This window comes from Schistocerca gregaria, chromosome 7 (assembly GCF_023897955.1).
Source record: "Schistocerca gregaria isolate iqSchGreg1 chromosome 7, iqSchGreg1.2, whole genome shotgun sequence".
NCBI lineage: Eukaryota > Metazoa > Arthropoda > Insecta > Orthoptera > Acrididae > Schistocerca > Schistocerca gregaria.
The window spans coordinates 144,235,946-144,257,856 of NC_064926.1; the positions used below are offsets into that span (position 1 = coordinate 144,235,946).

General features: G+C 38.5%; 2 protein-coding genes across 4 annotated transcripts in view; one reads left to right on the forward strand and one right to left on the reverse strand.

Annotated features, from left to right (window-relative positions):
* The window catches only part of LOC126281538 (RNA polymerase II elongation factor Ell-like), a 284,770-nt gene extending 275,042 nt beyond the window's left edge, over positions 1-9,728 (reverse strand). The window contains exon 1 of the mRNA XM_049980591.1: positions 9,560-9,728. Within this exon, the coding sequence (XP_049836548.1) occupies positions 9,560-9,688 (129 nt within the window). The 5' untranslated portion in view covers positions 9,689-9,728. The remainder of the gene's footprint in view (positions 1-9,559) is intronic.
* Positions 9,729-9,889: 161 nt separating this feature from the next.
* Positions 9,890-21,911, forward strand: part of LOC126281539 (STI1-like protein) — a 39,668-nt gene continuing 27,646 nt past the window's right edge. The window contains exons 1-3 of one of the 3 annotated variants that reach the window (XM_049980592.1): positions 9,890-9,998; positions 10,268-10,432; positions 20,386-20,595. In XM_049980592.1, coding sequence (XP_049836549.1) covers positions 10,415-10,432; positions 20,386-20,595 — 228 coding nt within the window. In that variant the 5' untranslated portion in view covers positions 9,890-9,998; positions 10,268-10,414. Of the gene's footprint in view, positions 10,106-10,267; positions 10,433-20,385; positions 20,596-21,911 lie in introns of all 3 variants that reach the window. The other 2 variants (XM_049980594.1, XM_049980593.1) reach the window with 2 other exon arrangements.

Genomic DNA, 21,911 nt, shown 5'->3' on the forward strand with positions numbered 1-21,911 from the left:
GCTGGCTCGGTACCAATTTTGGGTGGGAATATTGTGGTGTGCACTGTACACTTTAACCATGGCGGCATGCCAACAGTTTAACAAACTCTACAGTTTCGCAAATGCTTCCCCCCTTGACCCGAAAGCGAATGATCATGCTCTCTTGGACGTCAGATAAATCGCTCAGTTTCATTATCAGACAACGACTGCACTGTTTTTCGCGTGCCTTAAACGCGCTTTACTCTATACCCTCCAATGCTAGTGAGTGGTTATTGCACGTTGACGTCTAACACACGCTGTGGTCACATCTGATTGGATCCTGCACGTAGTAACAGGGAAACGAAAACATTCTAGCTTTCTTCTTGCATGTCCTTGTTAAGGATAGAACTCTTCTCCCTTCTAGAATAACGCCAGTTTTGCTAGAACGTAGTAACTTTCAATTCATTGTCAGTAACTAATAAACGTAGTTTTACATCACGAGTAAAGCCTGCGCCTCCAATTGTTACACAGAGGCTATTACTGTGATATCTGCTTTTCCCCCCCACTGCGTTTTTCGTTTATTTGGCCTTCGTGATAAAACAGAATCTGTTACTCAAATATCAGTCTTCTTCCTTTTCTTATTTTCCATTTTTAACATGTTGTACTAATACGGAAATAATTCTCACGTTGGATTCCTCTCTCTCTCTCTCTCTCAAGCCAGTGTACAGGTAGCGAACGAACAAGAACTGTAGTGTAGATCGCTGTCTGGTAATAGTATTGCAGCCTTACCATGTAATTCATTTTGAACACTGCTCAAGCGGAGAAGCAAACTACAAACAGAAGAGAATGAAAGTACAGAGATAAAAAAATAAAAATTGAAGGTCTGCCGATGACACTGTCATTCTGCCAGAGACGGCGATGAGCTTGCTTGTAACATCTGTTGAACAGAGTGGATGGACATTGTCAAAGAGTTAATAACTGAAATACGGGCAATGCATGTATTCGAATGAAGTCGTTTAACGAGTTTTGGAGTTTGGGCAGTACAGTAACTGGCGTCGGCCTAAGTATAGGGAATCTAAATGCAGACTGGCAGTAGCAAGAATACCGTTTCTAAGATAAGAGGCATTTGTTAACATCGAATATAAACTGCAATGTTAGTAAGTATTTTCTGAAGATATCAGTGTGGAGTATAGCCTTGTAGGAAGTGAAACGTGGACTATGAGCAGTAAAGACAACAAGACAATAGAAGCTAATGAAATGTTACAGAACAACGCTAAAAATTTAGAGGTGTAAATCCGTTTATGTAATGAATGAGTACTGAATGTAACTGCATTAGAAAAAAAAATTATGCTGCAGCTTGACTAAAAGGAGGGATCAGTTGATGGGACACACATTGAGAAATCAAGAAAGTAATGAAAAACAGTCGTGAAGAAAGTAATGAATTGTTAATCTGACAATGTAGGAAAATTTTGAGGGATAACTGACTAGTGTGGAGAGCTGCTTCCAATTCGTCTTCAGACTAAATACAATAACGACGGAGTTGCACAGAAGCAATGATTTTCCCCCCTCTATCATGCGATAAGAGAGCAGGTTCTGGGTTCTGTGTGTGTAGGAGCGGCTGGACTACTGTAACTGCTTCGCGTATCTACTACACATGTCAGCTGGCACTAACCGTATTTTTGGCACTCTGCACTACTTCAGGCGATTAGCAACGTGCTGCTCAAGCATGAAATGTTGCTAGAACGAGTGAAGCTATCTTCGCCTATACGAAATACCTCCTGTCCCATACTAGTACGCTGTCCGCCACAGTTCTACGGCACATTTTGTAGCTGTTAAACCTTCCTATCGTATTAAAGCTGCAGCGTGGCGAAACGGTTGCACCTCAGTGCCAGAAACCATCAAAACAGTGCTTATGTTCATTTTGTGACGCCTTATATCAGTACTTTTGAAAGTTAAATACCGTTCGCAACTCAGGTGCTAATTTTTATATGCACAATAGCTAACAAGTTCCCTTCCCCTGCTATATGGACACAGTGTCACTGTCCGATAGTAAATAAGCAACCGCTGTCAGCACGGACGGATGCAGACTTATCTCCCACATTCGTTATCTGACACAAAAAATAATGGCTCAGCACTATCATTTCCGATGTTAACGAAAGCGTGCTTCTGCACACGGCAGATCCCTGTCACTGTGCTCTTGTTACGTAACTGCGTCACATCATTCCATTTCAGTTTTCCATATATGCAACTCCTTCGCTCGGTAGATGCACGACTGTCACTGCTGGTATTCCAATGAACCCACGAGGTCACAAGGTCAACGTTTACCTCAGCGCATGAGACCTGGCGGCACAGCACTTGTGAACTCCACAGTATTTATACCATTCTACACAAACAGCCTGTGCAGTATTTCACTGGAACATTGCTCGTATTTACAAAGTAGCCACTACATACCGTTATTCCATATTTATTCACCCAATCACGTCATCATGTCGTAGAATTCAGAGACTTAGCTGACCATGTACTTGCACCCTGCTTCTCCATTACTTTACAGTCAGTGGCTGCCATTATGCATTTATTATTGTCTCGCCTCTTCACGTTTTTCGTCAGAGCTGTCCTTTCTCCTTAATCGGTGCTTTTAGTCGTCTAGAGCCTTCTATTCGCCACAAGAGATCTTTTACATAGCCCAGTTAAGTTCCTTTCTTTCATTTGATTCGGAATACCAGGCTGCTCGCACTGGTCTATCAATTCATTGTCATTTAACAGAATCACTTTAATTTCTCAGACGTTTCCCTTCTATTACCAAAATTGTTTACTTATGTTTTATTCTGGTGATTAGTTGACACGCTTCTCCCGGCACTGCGGCGTTGCCTGCATTGCATTATTAAAACTGCCCTAAGATGCTAAGCGAACTCTGTTTATAACATACGACAATGCCACTTTGGCTTGGTGATAGTGGAGTAGTGTAACGCTACATCTTTTTTTATTCAGATTTGAAGATAGTCTTTATGGACGGAAATCAATAGCTGTTGATATTTTGTTTCAGATCAATGACCGGAATTAAAGTAAATGCTAATCGTACTGCAGTGTGTGGCTGATTTCTTTTACTTTGTGTGTGCAACAATAAAACATGCTCTATTAGCCACCAACTGTTATCTTCACTTCGATTACAATATTATCTTTATGGAAGATGCTTCCAAAGTATTTAAAACTTTTATGACCCTCCAGATGTCTGCTTGTCGACTATCAAAGGAACCATTGCACTGTCCACTTTAGTAACGGCCATGTTATTCTCATTTCCGAGACGGATGGTATCACTATTTTCAAACAGATTTGGTGCTGATGTTACATGCGATATCACTGCTTTCTTCATCTGTTTCTTGCTCATGTGCGTCTATGCTGATCAATTACAATTCTCTTCTCTTCTCTTCTCTCTCTCTCTCTCTCTCTCTCTCTCTCTCTCTCTCTCTCTCTCTCTCTCCATCTTACCTCAGCGGTGTGGATCCTTGAAAAGATCACATACGTGTCCGCACTTAGAATGAATTTGAAGAATAGAGAGTTCACACAACTTTTACTTCACAGATTCATAAAATATTCAGCGAACATCTCGAATCCTTTCAAGAGGCATTATCTAATCACTGAAAAATTTCCCCGTGGTAAACATGTTTAAATGCCTCAAAATTCCCAAATACAGCAACATAGATTGGCTAAATGCAACCACTCAGATCATCACTATTATTGCATTTCAAACAGCACCTGTTTCCAACTACTTAACTGGATTGATTTGAGGATTTTTTTCAATTACGTAAATAACGCAGTAGTGGGCTATAGCAGCAGCAGTCTAGAGCATTTACTGAGTTGGGACAGGTACCTAATGGCCAGGATTTTTTGTAAACAATTTTTCGATGAAAAGGTTTATCAGACAACACACAAAAAACCGTACTGTCACTAGGGTAACATAATTTGTTTCCTAAATAAACATGAACTCAACAAATTCTCCCGTTTCTGCAATATATTCATTATAGTTGTTATCCAACTGATCACTAGATAAAGGCTTCCTCTTGACTTTTCCGCGTATTTTGTGTATCCAATGTCATCTAACCTCTTCCTTTAGGTTATCGGCTCTCTCTTTTCCTTGCTCTTAGAGTCCCACAAATACCTTTCTCGTTTCATTTTCATTATGGTCACCAATACGACTTCCACTCCAATCTGTTTCCAGATCCATTTATTAGTTTTTCTGTCTCGCCCAACAAGCATCTCTCCAATGCCGACTTAGGTAACACATGTTTGAGAAAGTCACAACTGACAATACACAATGACCAAACATTCCACTTCAACCACATCGTGAATTTGATTAGAAAACAAGGTTTAGTTATTCAAAATTACGGCAAGCCATTTTTATTCTTATGATTATTCGTTCTGATGTCGACCCAATCGTTCTCTTTAATTGCTCAAATTACAAAAACATGTCCCATGACCCAATGTCAATTTGTACTATTTGCTTTTTGATCCGTAAATTACAGGTGACTTAGTTTTTTTATAATTATTTTAAGGCCTATTTTCGATTTTTGCTATGAAGTTATTCAATGCTTTGTTGAAAAATATCTGCAAAAGTGGCGAACAGTACAATTACCGATAGCAAAACTAAACTGCTTCAGATATTTTCCTAACACGCATTTATTAATTTTTCCCAGTTAAGAAATATGAAATCTTACTCCAGACCTGTAGTGTATAATTTTGATGTTTAAACTCCAACAGGCTTCATTTAATTCTGAATTTCTAGAGCGTAACTATAATCAGGAATATTAATCCCAAACTGGATAAGATTTATGTTCTTTATTGCCAACTTAAGAAGTATTTTTCTTAAATGTCTTAAATGCAAATATGTTACACAAGTATGTAAAGTAATATTACAGTTCAAACAAATCTTCACCCTTATCTGCAAACACTATCAACAATATTTCGATGAATATTTGTCAACTATATGGGGACTATAATCATACAATATAGCGCAGCAGTTATTTTGGATTCTGAGCCTTTTAAACTGCAGTTTCCAATTTAGCACTTAATAGGCAGCCAAATTCTGCACATTCTGAGTTCGTGCTAACTTTACAATGATTGCAGCGTAGATTATACTTAACAACATTCACCAGTACAACTCTATAATAAGTGGGAGGATTTTCTGACGTGTTTCTACTCATAAGATGGTCTAATAACTTAGGCCTACATACTTTTCGAGTGACGTAACTAAGGGCGCTAAACGGAACTAAATGTTCCCAGTTTTACAATAAAAACAAGGGGGGGGGGGGGGGGGGGGGACCACGTTTTTGACAAATAAGGCAAAGTGTTGCGGCAACACACAGTGAGGGCAAATATCACGAGTAAAAATAAACAAACAGATACTGAACTTTGCTTACGTGTACGAACACCAAAGGATGCTTGCTGTATTAACACGCCATATCGTGCGTTAATTTATTGTAACACAAGCGGCTGAATATGAATACAGCTGCAAACGTGCAGTTCCATCTCCACTCATTGGTGGATTATGCCGGTATTTACTTCAAACGAAGTACATCATAAGCCTTATAACGCACCTGCAGAAGTTGGCGTATCTAATATTACGTCATATTTAACGAAATATTTACGTTTAACATGATACACGCGTTACACCTTTCAGGATAAAATGGCAGGATTGTTTTACAAATAAATAAATAGAGATCAATTTACTCTAGTAGTAAAGCATGTCACGATTTTTTCTTCAACTTAAGTAAAATGGGTTTTTATCTAATCTCAGGCCGTAGTATATGAACATATGTGGCCTTGCTTCAACTCCCAAGCGGCAAGAGAATATAGATTTTCGTACATTCCACAATGCAGTAGAGCCAAAGATAGTGTAGCTATTTACAGACCCGTATCATCTTAAGGTCTTTATTTAAAAAATGATCGTACTGTAAAATCAAACTTATTAATTAGTAAACATTCGACACCACCACTTGGCGTCTAATTAAATTAGGTACGACACACGTCTCCCAGTAAAATAATAAATTATAAAGACGATTAAAATAATGCCCACGTTCTGTGCAGCGCAATAATACTGACTTGAAAAACGCACAAAAAGAAACAACGTGCACTGCAATACATAAGCAGGAAACAATGACCCCACCGGGTTAGGTATTTTAGTGTATCTATTCGCACAGTGCATCAATTTAATTTCGGACAAGAGAGGGTGAGCGGAAGGTATCATGAAATTTACTCAACACACAGGCGTTAGGGCTGGGGGTGGGGTGCTAACCTATACACAAAACCGACGCAAAGGGTGCATTTACCATGCCAAGTGGTGAAAAAATATTCCAGGTTCTTTAGTCTACACACTGAAAATGGGAAATTACTTACAAAATTTCGAAATCCCACTCTCTTGCATTCATAAACTCCATGAGCCACTATATTTGACTTACTAATTTGTGCTTCCATTTGCACTAACTAAAGTTGTACTTTTCAAACACTAAATAGCATTTTGCACTTTGGGGGACATCAAAGACTGGTCTTCGGATTGAAGATGCACAGTAAGAAGTTAAAACTGCTTGGAAGTTCAAGCACAAGTAACAAAAGAAATTATGTGAAAAAGCATAGAAATTTCACCACCATCACAAATCCATGTGACAGAGCATCTGTTGGCAATCAGTGCATTTCACCAATACACAGTGTAAACAGCTGCTGCAATAAATGCTAACTTCCTGACACCACTTCTCACGTAAATGAACACTATTTTGATAGGCAGCTGTGTCTTATTATAATGCAATTTTCTTTCTGCAATCTACTGGTGATGAAATCTATTATTTTTATCACAGAGTCAAGACTGTGAAAGTGTCATTTACATAGGCCCATGCACTGATAATCTGTCTTGTGTGTGATGGTCACTTTATTCAGGATACATATGGTGTAGTCTTAGAAACCAATAAGCAGATATGTTGGACACAACACAACTTGGAATAAATATTAGAACTATATGATGAGACAGCATAAAACAGATGAAGTTTTTAAAGTTCTTCCATTCAACCAAATCATATTATTTAATGACACAGGATGCCAGACTAAAGGCATGTGAGACATGAAGAAAATTTAACAGTTGACATTATTGATAACAGATAAGGATTTCTCATTTTCATTTCTACCAGGAATGTTTTATATCTGTTACTTCAGAATCAAGCAACAGAAAATCCTGGATGGAATAAAGAAAATTACGAAAAGATTAGATTGCTAGTGCAGATACTGTGTCATAGACAGGCACCACAAAAAGACTACTTAACAGGTAAAACACACACACACACACACACACACACACACACACACACACACACACACACACACACAGGATGACTGTCTCTGGCTGCCGGGGCCAGACTCCTCAGGTCAATATGCAGCTTTGTGAGTCTGGCCCCAGCAGCCAAAAACAGTGGTCATCTATTTCAGAAGTAGCCCTTCTGGCCAAGTGCTTATGTGTTTAGTAATATTTTTTTATTGTGCCTGCCTGCAAATCATCATGACTTCTACATGGTGATTACCAATTTAACCTTGTCATAATATTGTTAGTTCAGAATGTAATATAAATGTGGGTACCAGAAACATGCTTAAAATGATATAAGCCTCCAACACACTCCACTAAAAGAAGTTCAGCTGACATACTCAATGGGCAGTCACACAAAACTATTTTGCATTAGGTGAACTTTTGAGAGGTCAACAAAGAAGTTCACAGTCACATCGTGTAAGTTTCTCTTCGAATGAAATACAGTGTACTGTTAATTATGCAAGCAGTCATTACTGACCACTATTGGTAAAGCACAATTATTGCAAAAAATGAACACACCATTGAGAGAAGGCTTTTTGTATTCCTTCAAAACATGGTTACCATTTCATATCTTTTGTTATATATGGTGTCAGTCACAAATTTACACTGCAATAGCACAATTGTAATAGTAATGAAGTGATGTATATGAAATGGTTCACATTTTACAATGCATCAAAGAGGAAGAGTTAAGACCGACTATAGCATGTCCAGAGTAGAAAAGGATGATACATTTCATGAGCAGTTTGTCTAATCTGCTGCTGTAATGCCTGTTTTGTTGCAGTACTAAGTTCTGTAATATATAGAATCCCAACTGAAAGCTCCTTGCATATAAAATCTGTATCTACAGCATCACAAGGAATATAATCATTTCATCATGTGGTAAAATGTAAAGAGTTTAGTAATGCTGAAAGGGACCATGTATTATTGCCTTACAAGGGAGTGAAAAACAAAACTGGGATTTTTGCCTGCCAGGAAGCAAGTAAATTAACTATGTGTCACCTGAAGAGGAAATGCACATTACTGGCAATGTTCAATTGTTTACACTAGCTTTAATAACAATGAATAAGCTACATATGTGGAGAATCTAGGAACTTTATGAGAGGGATACATCTGTCTTCACTGAGCTGGAAATTCAGAATTTGGTTTGATAGATATTCTATAACAAAACACTGTCAAGTTAGTTACTCAAGTCATAGTCCATGCACTAACACAAGTTATTTGTGTTTGAATCAACTTCTAGGAATAAAGTAGAAACATATGGTTCATGGAAGTTTGGAATAAACACGAACAACAATTATATTAAATGAGATAAAGAAGAGAGACTGCCGTGAACAGTACAATACACACAATATGTGTTATATTTTGATAGTAAGAAACCTGATATATTGAGGAAGCAGTGTTACAACATATCCTATTTGCAACACAAAAGTTAATACTTCTCCATAACATAATACAGAGATGTAATTTTACACACTAAATTTTGCACATAGGATGGTATGCTGTTTATCTTTTATTAGGCTCCACTTCCAGGTGACACATGAACTGGCATTTATGGGGAGTAAAAAAAAAAAATGTACGAAAGGAGCCGAGTACTTTAATCACAAAGGTTTTTACGGCTTCTAAACATAAACACCTAACTGCAGTATAAGGGTGAATCCTTGTAGCCTTTCTGACCTGTCCAACAGTGGAAAGTTTACATGGCATTGTCCTAGGGAGATAGTGAAAAACCAGGGTAAATATTTCACATTTGTAAACGATATAGAATTACTATGGGGAAAAAGTTCATGATGTTAAGTAGAATCAGTGGGAGCTGTTTGTATTGCTTGGATGAACAAGGTTAGAGAAATGTTTATACAACATATAAGAAGACTGCATATGAAGGATGCCCAGTGTCACTATATAATATCACTTTCTCTAAACGACTGTGTATTTATACACGATGTGGACAGTGGAGTTATGGTCGGAAGGCAGTTAAAACAAGTTTACTTACATCGCCAACCTAATTTTCATGCCTACTTGTTGACGTGGCGTCAGCTAATGACGGTTCCTCAGGAAAACGACCTCACACAAATATTGACATATGTTTATGAATCAAACCTCCAAGCAATGTAATTATGGTACAGTAAGTAAAAAATTTATTCAAAGCTGCCATATGAAATCAACACGATGTGAAAATATGGCGACGATAAATGTCTGCAGACGAAATCTCTTGAGGTCTGTTTCAGAAAATCATTTAATAAGACAGTAACAGTTACTCACCTGATTCTTCAAATAGCTTTCAATAGCACGATACGCAGAATCCGTGAGTTTCACAAATATCAACGACTTATCACTATTATTTCCCTGCGATGACAAACCATACTGAACACCTTCCACTAGCTCCGCCATTTCTGCCTCATCGTTTGAACTGGCAGACCAGCTGACGGACGGAAATCTATTGAGAGACTTATAGTGAAACAGTAATTTAAAATAGTTCTTATTATATTGCAATTATGATACATTATAGCTAAAAAATACCAAAATTTACAATTTTTCTGCGATTTAATATTGCAAAGAATATTCATTGACTAGCTTCATCATCCTTTTGGTTTACAGTTATGCCGCCAGGTGTCACACCAAGTAAATACAGACAGAAGGGTTCTAAAGGATTTGACAAGTAATGGTGTGTAAGGAACAAATGCATAACTGATGATGTGAGGTAAGGAGATGGAATTATTGAGATATGTAACCGTATTTTGAAGTGTTAAACTGCAGTGGCTAGAGATTCGTATACTGAATATTGGCAAATTCCCAGATAAATGAATGGTATATATTATTTAGCGGTCTGTCGTGAAAAGTGATATTTACATACTCACATGTTATTGCCATTACGCAAGTAAATGTTGCTGTACCCGTTCATGCCGGCTTTCATACACAGTAATAATCACTGATAGCTACTGTATAATTAACATGAAATTATTTTCACAGATTGAGAGTACTTCACGCTGAAGTTTTCCTTCTTTCAAGAAATACGCCCAGGAATCGCAAGCAAAGCGCATTTTTGCGTGCGGATTCGGCTTGCCCACTTCAGAGTATTCAGACTACCCATATACAACACACGAACGAGAGTCCATAATGGACCAAAAGGAAGAGGTAAGTACAGTTTTTATAGTCATGTGAAAGGAAAACAAAATGTGCAGATGGATAAGAAACCAACTTCAAACACGTTTTTAGAACAGTAACAAAGCTAATTGAAGAATAATTTTGTTATGCGATGGACACGTTTAGTTTCTTACAAAACAGTGAAGATAAACATACCTACGGGATTATGTTGAATAAGTTGCATATAAACTTTAACTAACTGCAGTTTGTGTTAAAGTCTTACCAGTCTCTATATTGTGATTGTATCTTTAACATTGCATCTGCACCAGTCTGCATGTATTTTCGTTAAGATTACGCTTTTTTGGATGTTAATATGGAACATACAACTAACTCTGATTAGTTGTTGCCAAGGAGTGACTCAATCAGCAGTGGTTTTCATTTTATTTACATGCAACTGTTACAGTGATTACACTTTGGCCTCATATACTTATAAAACTGTGTTGGTGCTTCAGTAACTTTACTCATATAAGTGAATGAAAAATGGAGAGACTCAGAAAATGTAATTTGTTCGTGTAGAGGTAAAACACAAAGTGACAAATGCCGCGTACGGCATTGTACAAACTGAAAGTGTAAGATAAACAGAAACGAACCAATGAGCAATGCAGGTTGTACAAACTGAAAGTGTAAGATAAACAGAAACGAACCAATGAGCAATGCAGGTTGGCTTGGGTGACAACAATCATTTTTCTTATTGTTTGTTCTATTGTCATGTCAATTTTCTTTGCAAGAGAATAGGGGGTGGGGATGGCAAGAGAGGTACTCAAATTATTTACATGCTGTAGGAAAATGCTAGCCAGTATCATTGTCAACTGATAGGGCTTCTAACACAATGTACCTTTATTGGACAGGTGCGGCATTAGCCATATTTGAGGAATGCAGTGGCTCTGGGTAACAGCCATAAGTATTTCTGTGACAGTTGAAGTCAGTTGACTTACAAAAAAGAGCATTGCATGTCTGTGAATTATTACACGAATGTGATAGGGAAATGGTTTTTCATAATTATCATCTCAGGAAGAAACTTTGGTATTTCAAGCCACATTGTATCAAGGGATGAACTCGCAAACATAAATAACTGCAGGTTGTGTAGTGTTCTGCAGTTGACACCATAGACTGCACACACTAATAACAAACGATACTTGTAATGGCTATCTCTGGTTTTTTTTTTAGTATGTTTATGTTGTGGTCTTCAGTTTTGAGACTGGTTTGATGCATCTCTCCATGCTACCCTATCCTGTGCAAGCTTAATCATCTCACAGTACCTACTGTAGCCTACATCCTTCTGAATCTGCTTAGTGTATTTATCTCTTGGTCTCCCTCTACGATTTTTACCCTCCACGCTGTCCTCCAAAACTAAACTGGTTATCCCTCCATGTCTCAGAATGAGTCCTACCAACCTTCTTCTAGTCAAGTTGTGCCACAAGCTCCTCTTCTCCCCAATTCTATTCAACACTTCCTTGTTAGTTATGTGATCTACCCATCTAATCTTCAGCATTCTTCTGTAGCACCACATTCCAAAAGCTTCAATTCTCTTCTTGTCCAAACTATTTATCATCCATGTTTCACTTCCATACATGGCTACACACCATACAAATACTTTCAGAAACGACTTCCTGACACTTAAATTTATGCTCGATGTTAACAAATTTCTCTTCTTCAGAAATGCTTTCCTTGCCATTGCCAGTCTACATTTTATATCCTCTCTACTTCGACCATCATCAGCTATTTTGCTCCCCAAGTAGCAAAACTCCTGTACTACATTAAGTGCCTCATTTCCTAATCTAATTCCCTCAGCATCACCTGACTTAATTAGCCTACATTCCATTATCCTCATTTTGCTTTTGTTGATGTTCATCTTATATCCTCCTTTCAAGACACTGTCCATTCCGTTCAACTGCTCTTGCAAGTCCTTTGCTGTCTCTGACAAAATTACAATGTCATCGGCAAACCTCAAAGTTTTAATTTCTTGTCAATGGATTTGAAAACCTACTCTGAACTTTTCTTTTGTTTCCTTTTACTGCTTAGTAAATCAGTGAAAATAATCAATTTTTGAAGATATAGTTTAATTGGATTTCCTTTCCCCACTTGTTGAGTAGATTACTCTGTATTTGTTAAGAATCACATGGCGAGAAGGAAAAAAAATCTACTGAGCTGAAAACAGATATTCAGTAAGTAACAGAATGAGGTGGAGATCATTGCACCCCAAACGTGCCTGTTGATAATTTGCGAGGAGTAGGGGGGTTAGACAAGAGGGTATGGGGTGTTTTATTTTTTAAATGTACAGATGTTAGTAATTTCTAACCACCACATTTTACACGCTACAATAACAGGAATTCTTATATGGAATTGGAGTTGACAAGAAGAAAAACATCTGATAACACTATATTTTTTCTCTTCCCTGAAAACTGGGGGTTTGCGGGATGCAGCCCCTGCTTGGGTGCCGCTTGGAACCAAATTTTTTTAAAGGCAATTTTTATCAACCACACAACCTTTTTGCTTATTATTGGACTTAAAAAGTTGTTTTTGTGGTTGGATGCTTTCTCTGATGACATATAACCTTATAGCATGACAGTGTGCAACAATGTCACACTCTGGGAATGTGTCTCTAATTTTTTCATGTTCCAGTATTATGTTCTTTTCAGGCAGGACCTGTAAAAAAATTAAGTGAGAAGGGAAATAATGACCAGCCCATCTTCCCACAGATGTGAAAAACTTTATAAAATATTATAATGGACTGGGTAAGGTTTAAGTTGTTCAACTCAATGTAGAACAGTTACCAAGTTGCATAATGTGCAGCTACAGATAGATTTGTGGCATTTTCATCTCTTTATGAATTATTTTACGAAGATTTCATTCTCCTTTTCTTCTGAAGGGTGAATTCTAAAGATTGAGTTTTAAAGCAAATGCAAGACTCCCACTCTCCAGAATTCTTTTTAGCTGCATTTGAAAAATGTACAAACTTGGCAGTGTTAGTGGTGGTGGTCTTGACATTTGAAATATTCTTATCGGCTAACATTTTTACTATTAAATTTCCTTGGGTTTTTCATTATTTTACACTTTGTGTTCCATAAATCTTGTGTGTGTGTGTGTGTGTGTGTGTGTGTGTGTGTGTGTGTGTGTGTGTGTGTTTTTAACCCACCATGAATTCCTCTCGTGTGCCAATCTCTTTATCTCAGCGTATAACTTGCATTCAGTGTCTGCAATTGTTCGTTAGCTGTATTTCAATCTCTTTCTTCTCATATAGATAAAATGTTTACCCTTTGCACACTCACTTCCCCCACAGTACCGTGTAGGTTAATGATATTTTAAACAACTTATTCTATCATCCTGTTCCTTATTGCCAGTGTTTTACACAGGTTACACACCTTGTCAATTTCACAAAGAAGCTCCTCGTATTTAACTATATCAGCCCACCTCACTTCCAACATCTCTATAGCAGTATGTCTCAGGCATTTTATTCTCTTCTTTACAGTTTTCTCACAGTCCATGATTAGCTTGCATACAGTTCTGTTCTCCAAAGGTACATTCTCCCTCTTTTCCTCCTCAAACTAGGGTCTATGGTGGACACTACCATTGATTTCTTTTGACCTTCAATGTCCTCTTTGCTTGGTGTCGTCTGATCTTGGCCATCTTTGTATCATCCATAATGGGTTATTTTGCCTACAAGGTAGCAAAATTCTTTCACTTCATCTACTTTGTGGTCCCCAATTTTGATGTTACGTTTATTCCTAAATTCTTTCTGCTACTCTTCATTACTTTTGTTGTTATATAGTTCATCCATCTGTTACATGTGCTCATGAGGTTGTTCATTCCATTCAACAGTTCTTGCAATTCTTCCTCAACTTCATTGAGAACAGCAGCATTGGCAACAAATTCTTGTCATCGATATTCTTTCATGCTGAATTTTAATTCTTTCCCTGAACGTTTCTTTTAACCTGTCGTTGGTTATATAGATGCAACAGCACTGTCAGAGGAATGCATTTGTGTCTAATACCCTTCCTGACCCAAGTATTTCTTTGCTGGGCGTCCATTAGTATTCTTCCTTACTGCTTCTTGAATGTTTTGTGTAGTATCTTTTTTTTTCCTGTAACTTACACCAGTTTTACTGAGAATTTTAAACATATTGCACCATTGTAGGTTATCGAATGCTTTCTCAAGGCCAATAGATCCTGTGAACATACATTAACAACAGATTATGGTGAGTATTAATCTAATCACACTAATAGGTATGGGATTAGTTGTACATTACCTTTTTTTTCGTATACATATATATCAGACTCTGAATGTGGCTCTCCAGCAGGGATACGACTTCCTAAAATCCTTCCCCGAAATGAGGTCCATCTTTCATGAAATCCTCCCCACTCCACCAAGAGTGTCTTTCCGCCGTCCACCTAACCTTTGTAACCTCTTGGTTCATCCCTATGAAATCCCCAAAGCACCTTCCCTACCCTCTGGCTCCTACCCTTGCAACCGCTCCCTGTGTAAAACCTGTCCTATGCACCTTCCCACCACCACCTACTCCAGTCCTGTAACCCGGAAGGTGTACACGATCAAAGGCAGAGCCACGTGTGAAATCACCCACGTGATTTACCAACTGACCTGCCTACACTGTGACGCTTTCTATGTGGGAATGACCAGCAACAAACTGTCCATTCGCATGAATGGACACAGGCAGACAGTGTTTGTTGGTAATGAGGATCACCCTGTGGCTAAACATGCCTTGGTGCACAGCCAGCACATCTTGGCACAGTTTTACACCGTCAGAGTTATCTGGATACTTCCCACCAACACCAACCTATCCGAACTCCGGAGATGGGAACTTGCCCTTCAATATATCCTCTCTTCTCGTTATCCACCAGGCCTCAGTCTCCGCTAATTTCAATTTGCCGCCACTCATACCTCACCTGTCATTCAACATCATCTTTGCCTCCTCACTTCCGCCCTGACTTACATCTCTGCCCATACTGTTTGCCTTTAAATATGTCTGCTTGTGTCTGTGTATGGATGGATGGATATATGTGTGTGCATGCGTGCGTGTGCGCGCGCGCATATACCTATCCTTTTTTTTCCCCCTAAGGTAAGTCTTTCCGCTCCCGGGATTGGAATGACTCCTTACCCTCTCCCTTAAAACCCACATCCTTTCCTTTTCCTTCCCTCTTTCCTGACGAAGCAGCCGCCGGTTGGGAAAGCTTGAAATTCTGTTTGTGTGTTTTATTCATTGTGCCTATCTACTGGCGCTTTCCCGCTTGGTAAGTCTTGGAATCTTTGTTTTTAATATATATATGTATCATGATGAATGCGAGTACTTTGAAAACATCCGCTGCTCTTCTTTTTGCAGTTGTCATTCACTGTTCTCATGTAATACTTTAAACCAAGTATTTTATGTAATTATATGCAAAATGCAGTCAGCTTTCTGTATACTGTCAACGTAAAATGTTCTATATGAACATTGGATGTCCATCATTGAGTAGAAGTGTCTGTTAAGACACTCCTTTATTTCTTTCCCGAAAATCTGTGGATTTTCAGTTCCCCGTCTGATGACTGCTGTGGCAGGGAAACAGTCTACATGGAACTCTTTTTTTGTATTTGACGATGAAGTGCAGTTTCAAATGCTGAAATTTATCTCACTCTCACTCATTATAATCCACTATTATCTTTAGGGAGCAAATGTATTGGTATGCCAAGGGAGAATCTATAGGTACCTTACATGGCTTTTGTGGAGAATTTATCAACTTTAAGTATTCTGACTAAAAACTTTGTATATATAAACAAAAGCGCTGGCAGGTCGATAGACACACACAAACATACACACAAAAGTCAAGCTTTCGCAACCAACGGTTGCTTCTTCTGGAAAGAGGGAAGGAGAGGGAAAGAGGAAAGGATGTGGGTTTTAAGGAAGAGGGTAAGGAGTCATTCCAGTCCCGGGAGTGGAAAGACTTACCTTAGGGAGAAAAACGACTTGAGTGCACACTCTCCCTCCCCCCCCCCCCCTCCCCCCGCGCGCACGCACACACACACACACACACACACACACACACACACACACACACACACACACACGAGCAGCAAATGTCGCTTGTGTGTGTGTGTGTGTGTGTGTGTGTGTGTGTGTGTTATTGTTTCTAACGTAAGTTACAGAATATTGTTTGACATTAGCTGCATTGCACAAAACATATTATAGGACAGTGCTGAGTGAAAGTATACACAATATTGTCAGATCGAAACCCCAATCAAGTCCATAACCAAAAGTAGAGTTATTAGTGAAGTGCAACACTTAAAACCAAAAGTACATTTGTTACTGATGCCAGTGTACAGCTGTAAAAGAACTTCCATCCTGGAGGTGGTGTACTGCTATTTATACAAACTTCAAATGTTTGAGAATGGACAAATATTAGAAACACAAAATATTTCAGGAACCTTTCACAACTGATGAACACTCAGAAACAAAGAATTTCTGGTGATTGAGTTTGAACTGGCAACCCACAGCATGCCATTAACAACTAAGCCACACTGTGTGCTTTGTTTCCCGAGGGGACAGTGATCCACTGTTTCAGCAGTTTTCATTGCATCTGGCTACAGAAATCTAGATCTTGTAAATGGTTTGCTGTATGGCAGTTCTAGTGGACTCTCACATTCGGATCATGTTGTGAATATTCTCTTGACTATGACAAGGATTGGGAATAGCCCCTCCCATCAAGGCTTCATGATTATCGAGTGGGTCGTCAGTTTCCTTAACCTCCTATCGCCAGATGTGCCTCTCCATTGTAGTAGGCCTTCACAAGGAGGCATGGATTGTGTGTCTGTTTTGTCTTCCTGCCAATCCATGACTTCGTATGTGACAGCTGACAAGTGATGGATACAATACAACCCACAATAGCATTTCAGTAACTTTTCCAATAGTGCCATTTTCGACACAGGTGTAAAAATTTGTGTAATGTTTCAGGCTGTATATTAATGACCAGTGCTTGGCATTACGGTGCTCTGTCTTCTGAGCATCCAGAGCCTGTCTGCAAGCCAGCTGATTTGCTTCTGTTGTCTTGGTGATGAGGAGATTCATGTAGACATCTTGAGTATAGTCCAGTTCAAAATGAGAACAGTGGAACCCTTGTCATTTCAGCCTCGCAGCTATGGAGTGGAAAGAACAGTAAGAAGCTAAAAATGTCTAGCTTTGCATTGTCTTCTGGGAACATCACAGTTGGCAGTATTGTATCCCAATCTCTGTTTGAAATCAATATATAAAAAGAGCATATCGACTAATGGCTTATTAAAACACTCTTCGAGGCACTTAATTTGTGGAGTGGATGGTACACAGTTGTTATCCTGTGGGAGATGTCACAATGTGGAATTACCTCAGATACTAGTCTCAACTGGAGAACTTTCCCATGATCAGAGATCATCACTCAGGTTGTTCCATGCTTCAAAATGTCACCTGTAAGGAACTGTGTACAATTTCTGGAGCTTTAGCAGTTTGTACAGCTTTGGTGACAGAATAGTGGAAGTGAGCTAGTTAGTGCACACTATTGTCCATTGATTCCCATTTGCCACCTTTTAAGAACCTCACCAAAAGGTCGATATCAGTTTGAAGGAATGTCACTGCTGCAAGTGGTATTGGTACCAGACGCATTGGAGTATATGCCTCCTTTGTTGGCATTCTATACAATTGCTCACATATTTTCTGACAGATCATTAGACCCCTGTCCAGTGATACTTGCATCTGATTGTCTAGGGTCTCCAGAAATCCTAGGTGACCAGATGGCAAACTGTGCTGGCCGCAGATGAGACGGGATGATGAGCATCATTTCTGCCCCATTGGGTAATGGTTCATCTTAGACAATGTTCTGTTTATTGATTGGAATACTTCTTTGACTGGTTCCTCATTCTTCAAGGCTTCTGTGGTTTTCAGAAATGCTGGTTTTTCCTCTGTTTGTTAAACATTAATGCCATTTTTACAAAGTGTATGTTTTTAACACTACAATGTTCCACCATCTCTCACAAGAAACACTCACTGCAGTAACAAAAACTTATGGTACACTATTGGGCCCAGTTAAATCTTATAATAATTGCACCATACATGTTTCAAAGTCCACTTGATGTACAGTCTCATTTACGCTAGGGTTTATCTTGCCATCAGATGAGTATAGTTTAGAGTCATTATCACACTTGCCATCTAGTGATGTTTTTGTAGATCTTCTATCAGTGCTGTCCAGCTTCCCCCCCCCCCCCCCCCCCCCCCCAAAAAAAAAGACATCTAACCAAGAATTTAGTAAACTGTGAAATACACAAAATATACAATTAAACTTTAAAAATAAAAATCTTGTGGGATATAATGTTTTAAAAATTAGATTTGGATTCCACAAACAAAGGTACATACTAATTGATGTCACATCCCGGATGCAGAACGACTGTTGAGTAGGTTATGGATGAAAAATAGGCTAACTCACATGCAAATTCAGTGTAGAATCTAATAGGGATTCAGTTGGGCCCTAGAGCTTTGTTCCATTTTAGCCATTTCAGCTGTTCAACACCGCGGACACCAGTATCTATATCAATTTTCTTTACAGTGGTGGGTGAATGAAATTGGGGATACCGCTGAGACAGGAACATTTAAGAACAGAGTTTAGAATTTTTGCTTTTGTTTTGCTGTCCACAATTTCAGTTACTGTCTTGTGTGTGTGTGTGTGTGTGTGTGTGTGTGTGTGTGTGTGTGTGTGTGTGTGTGTGTAGACATTAACTTTGCTACCACTAATAACCACCAGTGCAAAAGTTAGGGAAAGTTTACAAGGGACCAATGTAAAGTTACACAGGCGCTAACATCCCGCTCCTGACACTAATTGTAAAATATTACATGGTTTGGGGATGGAGAGAGAAACTTATGACACCAACATTAATGTATAAAATGGCAGGGAAGGGGGAAGAAGGTTGTTAAATATGCCTTGTGGCAGCAGTGTGCAGGAGGTCGAGCCACCAAGATCTGATAGTGGGCATCCAGGGCTGCCGTTAAATGACGTAACAGGAAATTAAGTACAATAAAGAGGATATACAGAGTACAAAGGGTGCGCCTAGGGATGGAAGTTAGGTTTATGCCACTCTGAGGTCGAAAAATTAATTAAAATGAGAAACAGAAGGGGAAGCGGTTCATGTTAACTTAAGTTGGTGACCAAAAAGACATGTTCTGCTCGAGGTCTGGATTAAAAGAGAGAAGCAACTGTGTTGCTTGTGTTATTTGTAGCACCAAATCAAGCTTAATTATTTGTTCATTCTTCATGTTAGTTGATGCTTGATTATTTGATCTTCATGTAGACTGATAACTAACTTAACTAACATAGAACCTCTACATTATCCTATCATGAACGGAAATTGCTTTCATGAGCACTATAATGGAACATCCGTCATACACTGTAGTATTAAATTACAGGAATTAGGACGGAGAAATAATTAAATAGGAAAGCACAGAATTGTTAAAGCATTAGTTTCCAATTCTATGCTATTCCATATATCCCGACTTGAAGTCTCCGGGCATGTGTAATAGATCAAGGAATACATTAAAAAAGTTAAGCAGCTGTCAGAATATGTGTTAATAAACTAATATTAATCTTGTGTAAAGGCTTTGTGGTTAGTTAAGCTGAGTGTAACATAGTGATATTAGGAGAAATCACTACAATTGGAAAAAAAATGGACTGCTGTCTCCTGGGTTATATTAAATAACTAGTGTCTTTTTCCAATTTTTAACTTAATATCTGTGTGAGCACAGTGATTTTTTTTTTAGGATTTAAGAGTTATCTTTATAGCATTAGAAAAACAAAAGATATTATTTAAAGAGGATAGTGCAATCAACTAGAAAGGAAGACAATGCAGAGACAGTAGAAAGAAATGTTACTTAACATAAACAGATAAAACTGAATTGTGTGGTGTACTCATAATTCTCTCTCTTTCTTTTTAAAAAACAGGCACAACAGCATAAAGAGAAAGGAAATGATTGTGTTAAGGAAAAGAAATACATTGAAGCAGTATTGCATTACACAAATGCAATAAAGTTGGATTCATCTGACCACACCTTTTACAGTAATAGATCTTTAGCTTTTCTCAAACAACAACAGTATCCCCTAGCAATGGAGGATGCGAGACAGGCTATAAAATTGAAACCTGATTGGCCCAAAGTATGTAAGTTTCACTTACTCATTCTAGAACTTAAGTTTGTATGTTATTATGCTTATGTTTCTATTACACAATTTTCTTTGACTAACAAGGAACCTGCTGAGTGTCAGGTCGCAAAAGGCCAATGATACAGCATTCAACACCCCACCTATTGTCTACACGTAACCACAATATTGCCTGCTAATGGCGACAGGGGGTGGGACTGAGGTATCTAATGGTAAGCACAACATGAGGCTGCAGAGAGTAGTTGAAATGCTTAGTCGACAAGTAACTCTCAATAGTGCTACAGTACTAATGGTGTTAATACAAAGCAAAGCAGAGCAATGGTGATAAACAAAATAAATATTGTATTATTTGTACAATAATGGTTACTGAAGTACACATTTCATCAGAAAGGAACCCAAGGAATTTCCAGAGCGAGAAAGAAGTGGCAGATGAAATATTAGTTTTTCTGCAGGATGAGTCAGTGGGGTAAGTGGCCATACACACTTGATTGTGCAGACTATGTAGTTGAGTAGAATGACAATTTGTATTTAATGAGTGAAAGGAAAGTGATATTGAAACAGGTTTCGATTCATGTATTAAATCATCCTTGTCGGATGGGCAGCCACAAATCCGGTCTTCAGTTAAATATGGATATTTGAGGGAGGACAAGGTGAACTTATTCTTGTTTGCGCATTTCCGGGAGGCTCGATGCAATGTATAGGATGTGTGTGATAGTGACCGCCTACGTAATGGACAACAAATTGTGCACCACGTAGATTACTGTGATTTCAATGGAACTGGATGGTAGCACAACTAATTAATTTGGTGAAATTTCAAACAAAGCATAAACTTGATGAACTGTGAAATCAGCTCGAAAATTTGTAGACCAGAAGAACAATCATACCCTATCGTTTAGTAAGGAATTTGTTTTCAACTCTGGCCAATCAGGATTTGAAGGGGAAATGCATATGAAAGGAACTGTGGAAATTTGAGATGAGAGTTGTATCAAAATCAAACAACATAAGTGCCTTAATGAATTAATATAGAGTTACGCTGTTAGTCAGGCTGGCAAACTGGCTGGAAAGTCATTTGCTGTGATGCGAGAAATTGGAGGCGCTCTGCCCCTCTAAGATTCTTTCTCTGTGCATGATCTGGCAAGGGCAATAGGGAATATTTACATCACAGCAAGCAAGAGTGGAAAAATGATAGTAAGAGAGCAATGATTACAGTATGAACACGCCTTTGGCTGGTAGCTGGTCAAAATAACTTGCATCTGCTGAATTCGTGGTCTATGTACAAAAATCACACTCCTTTAGAGCAAACTATCCCTCCT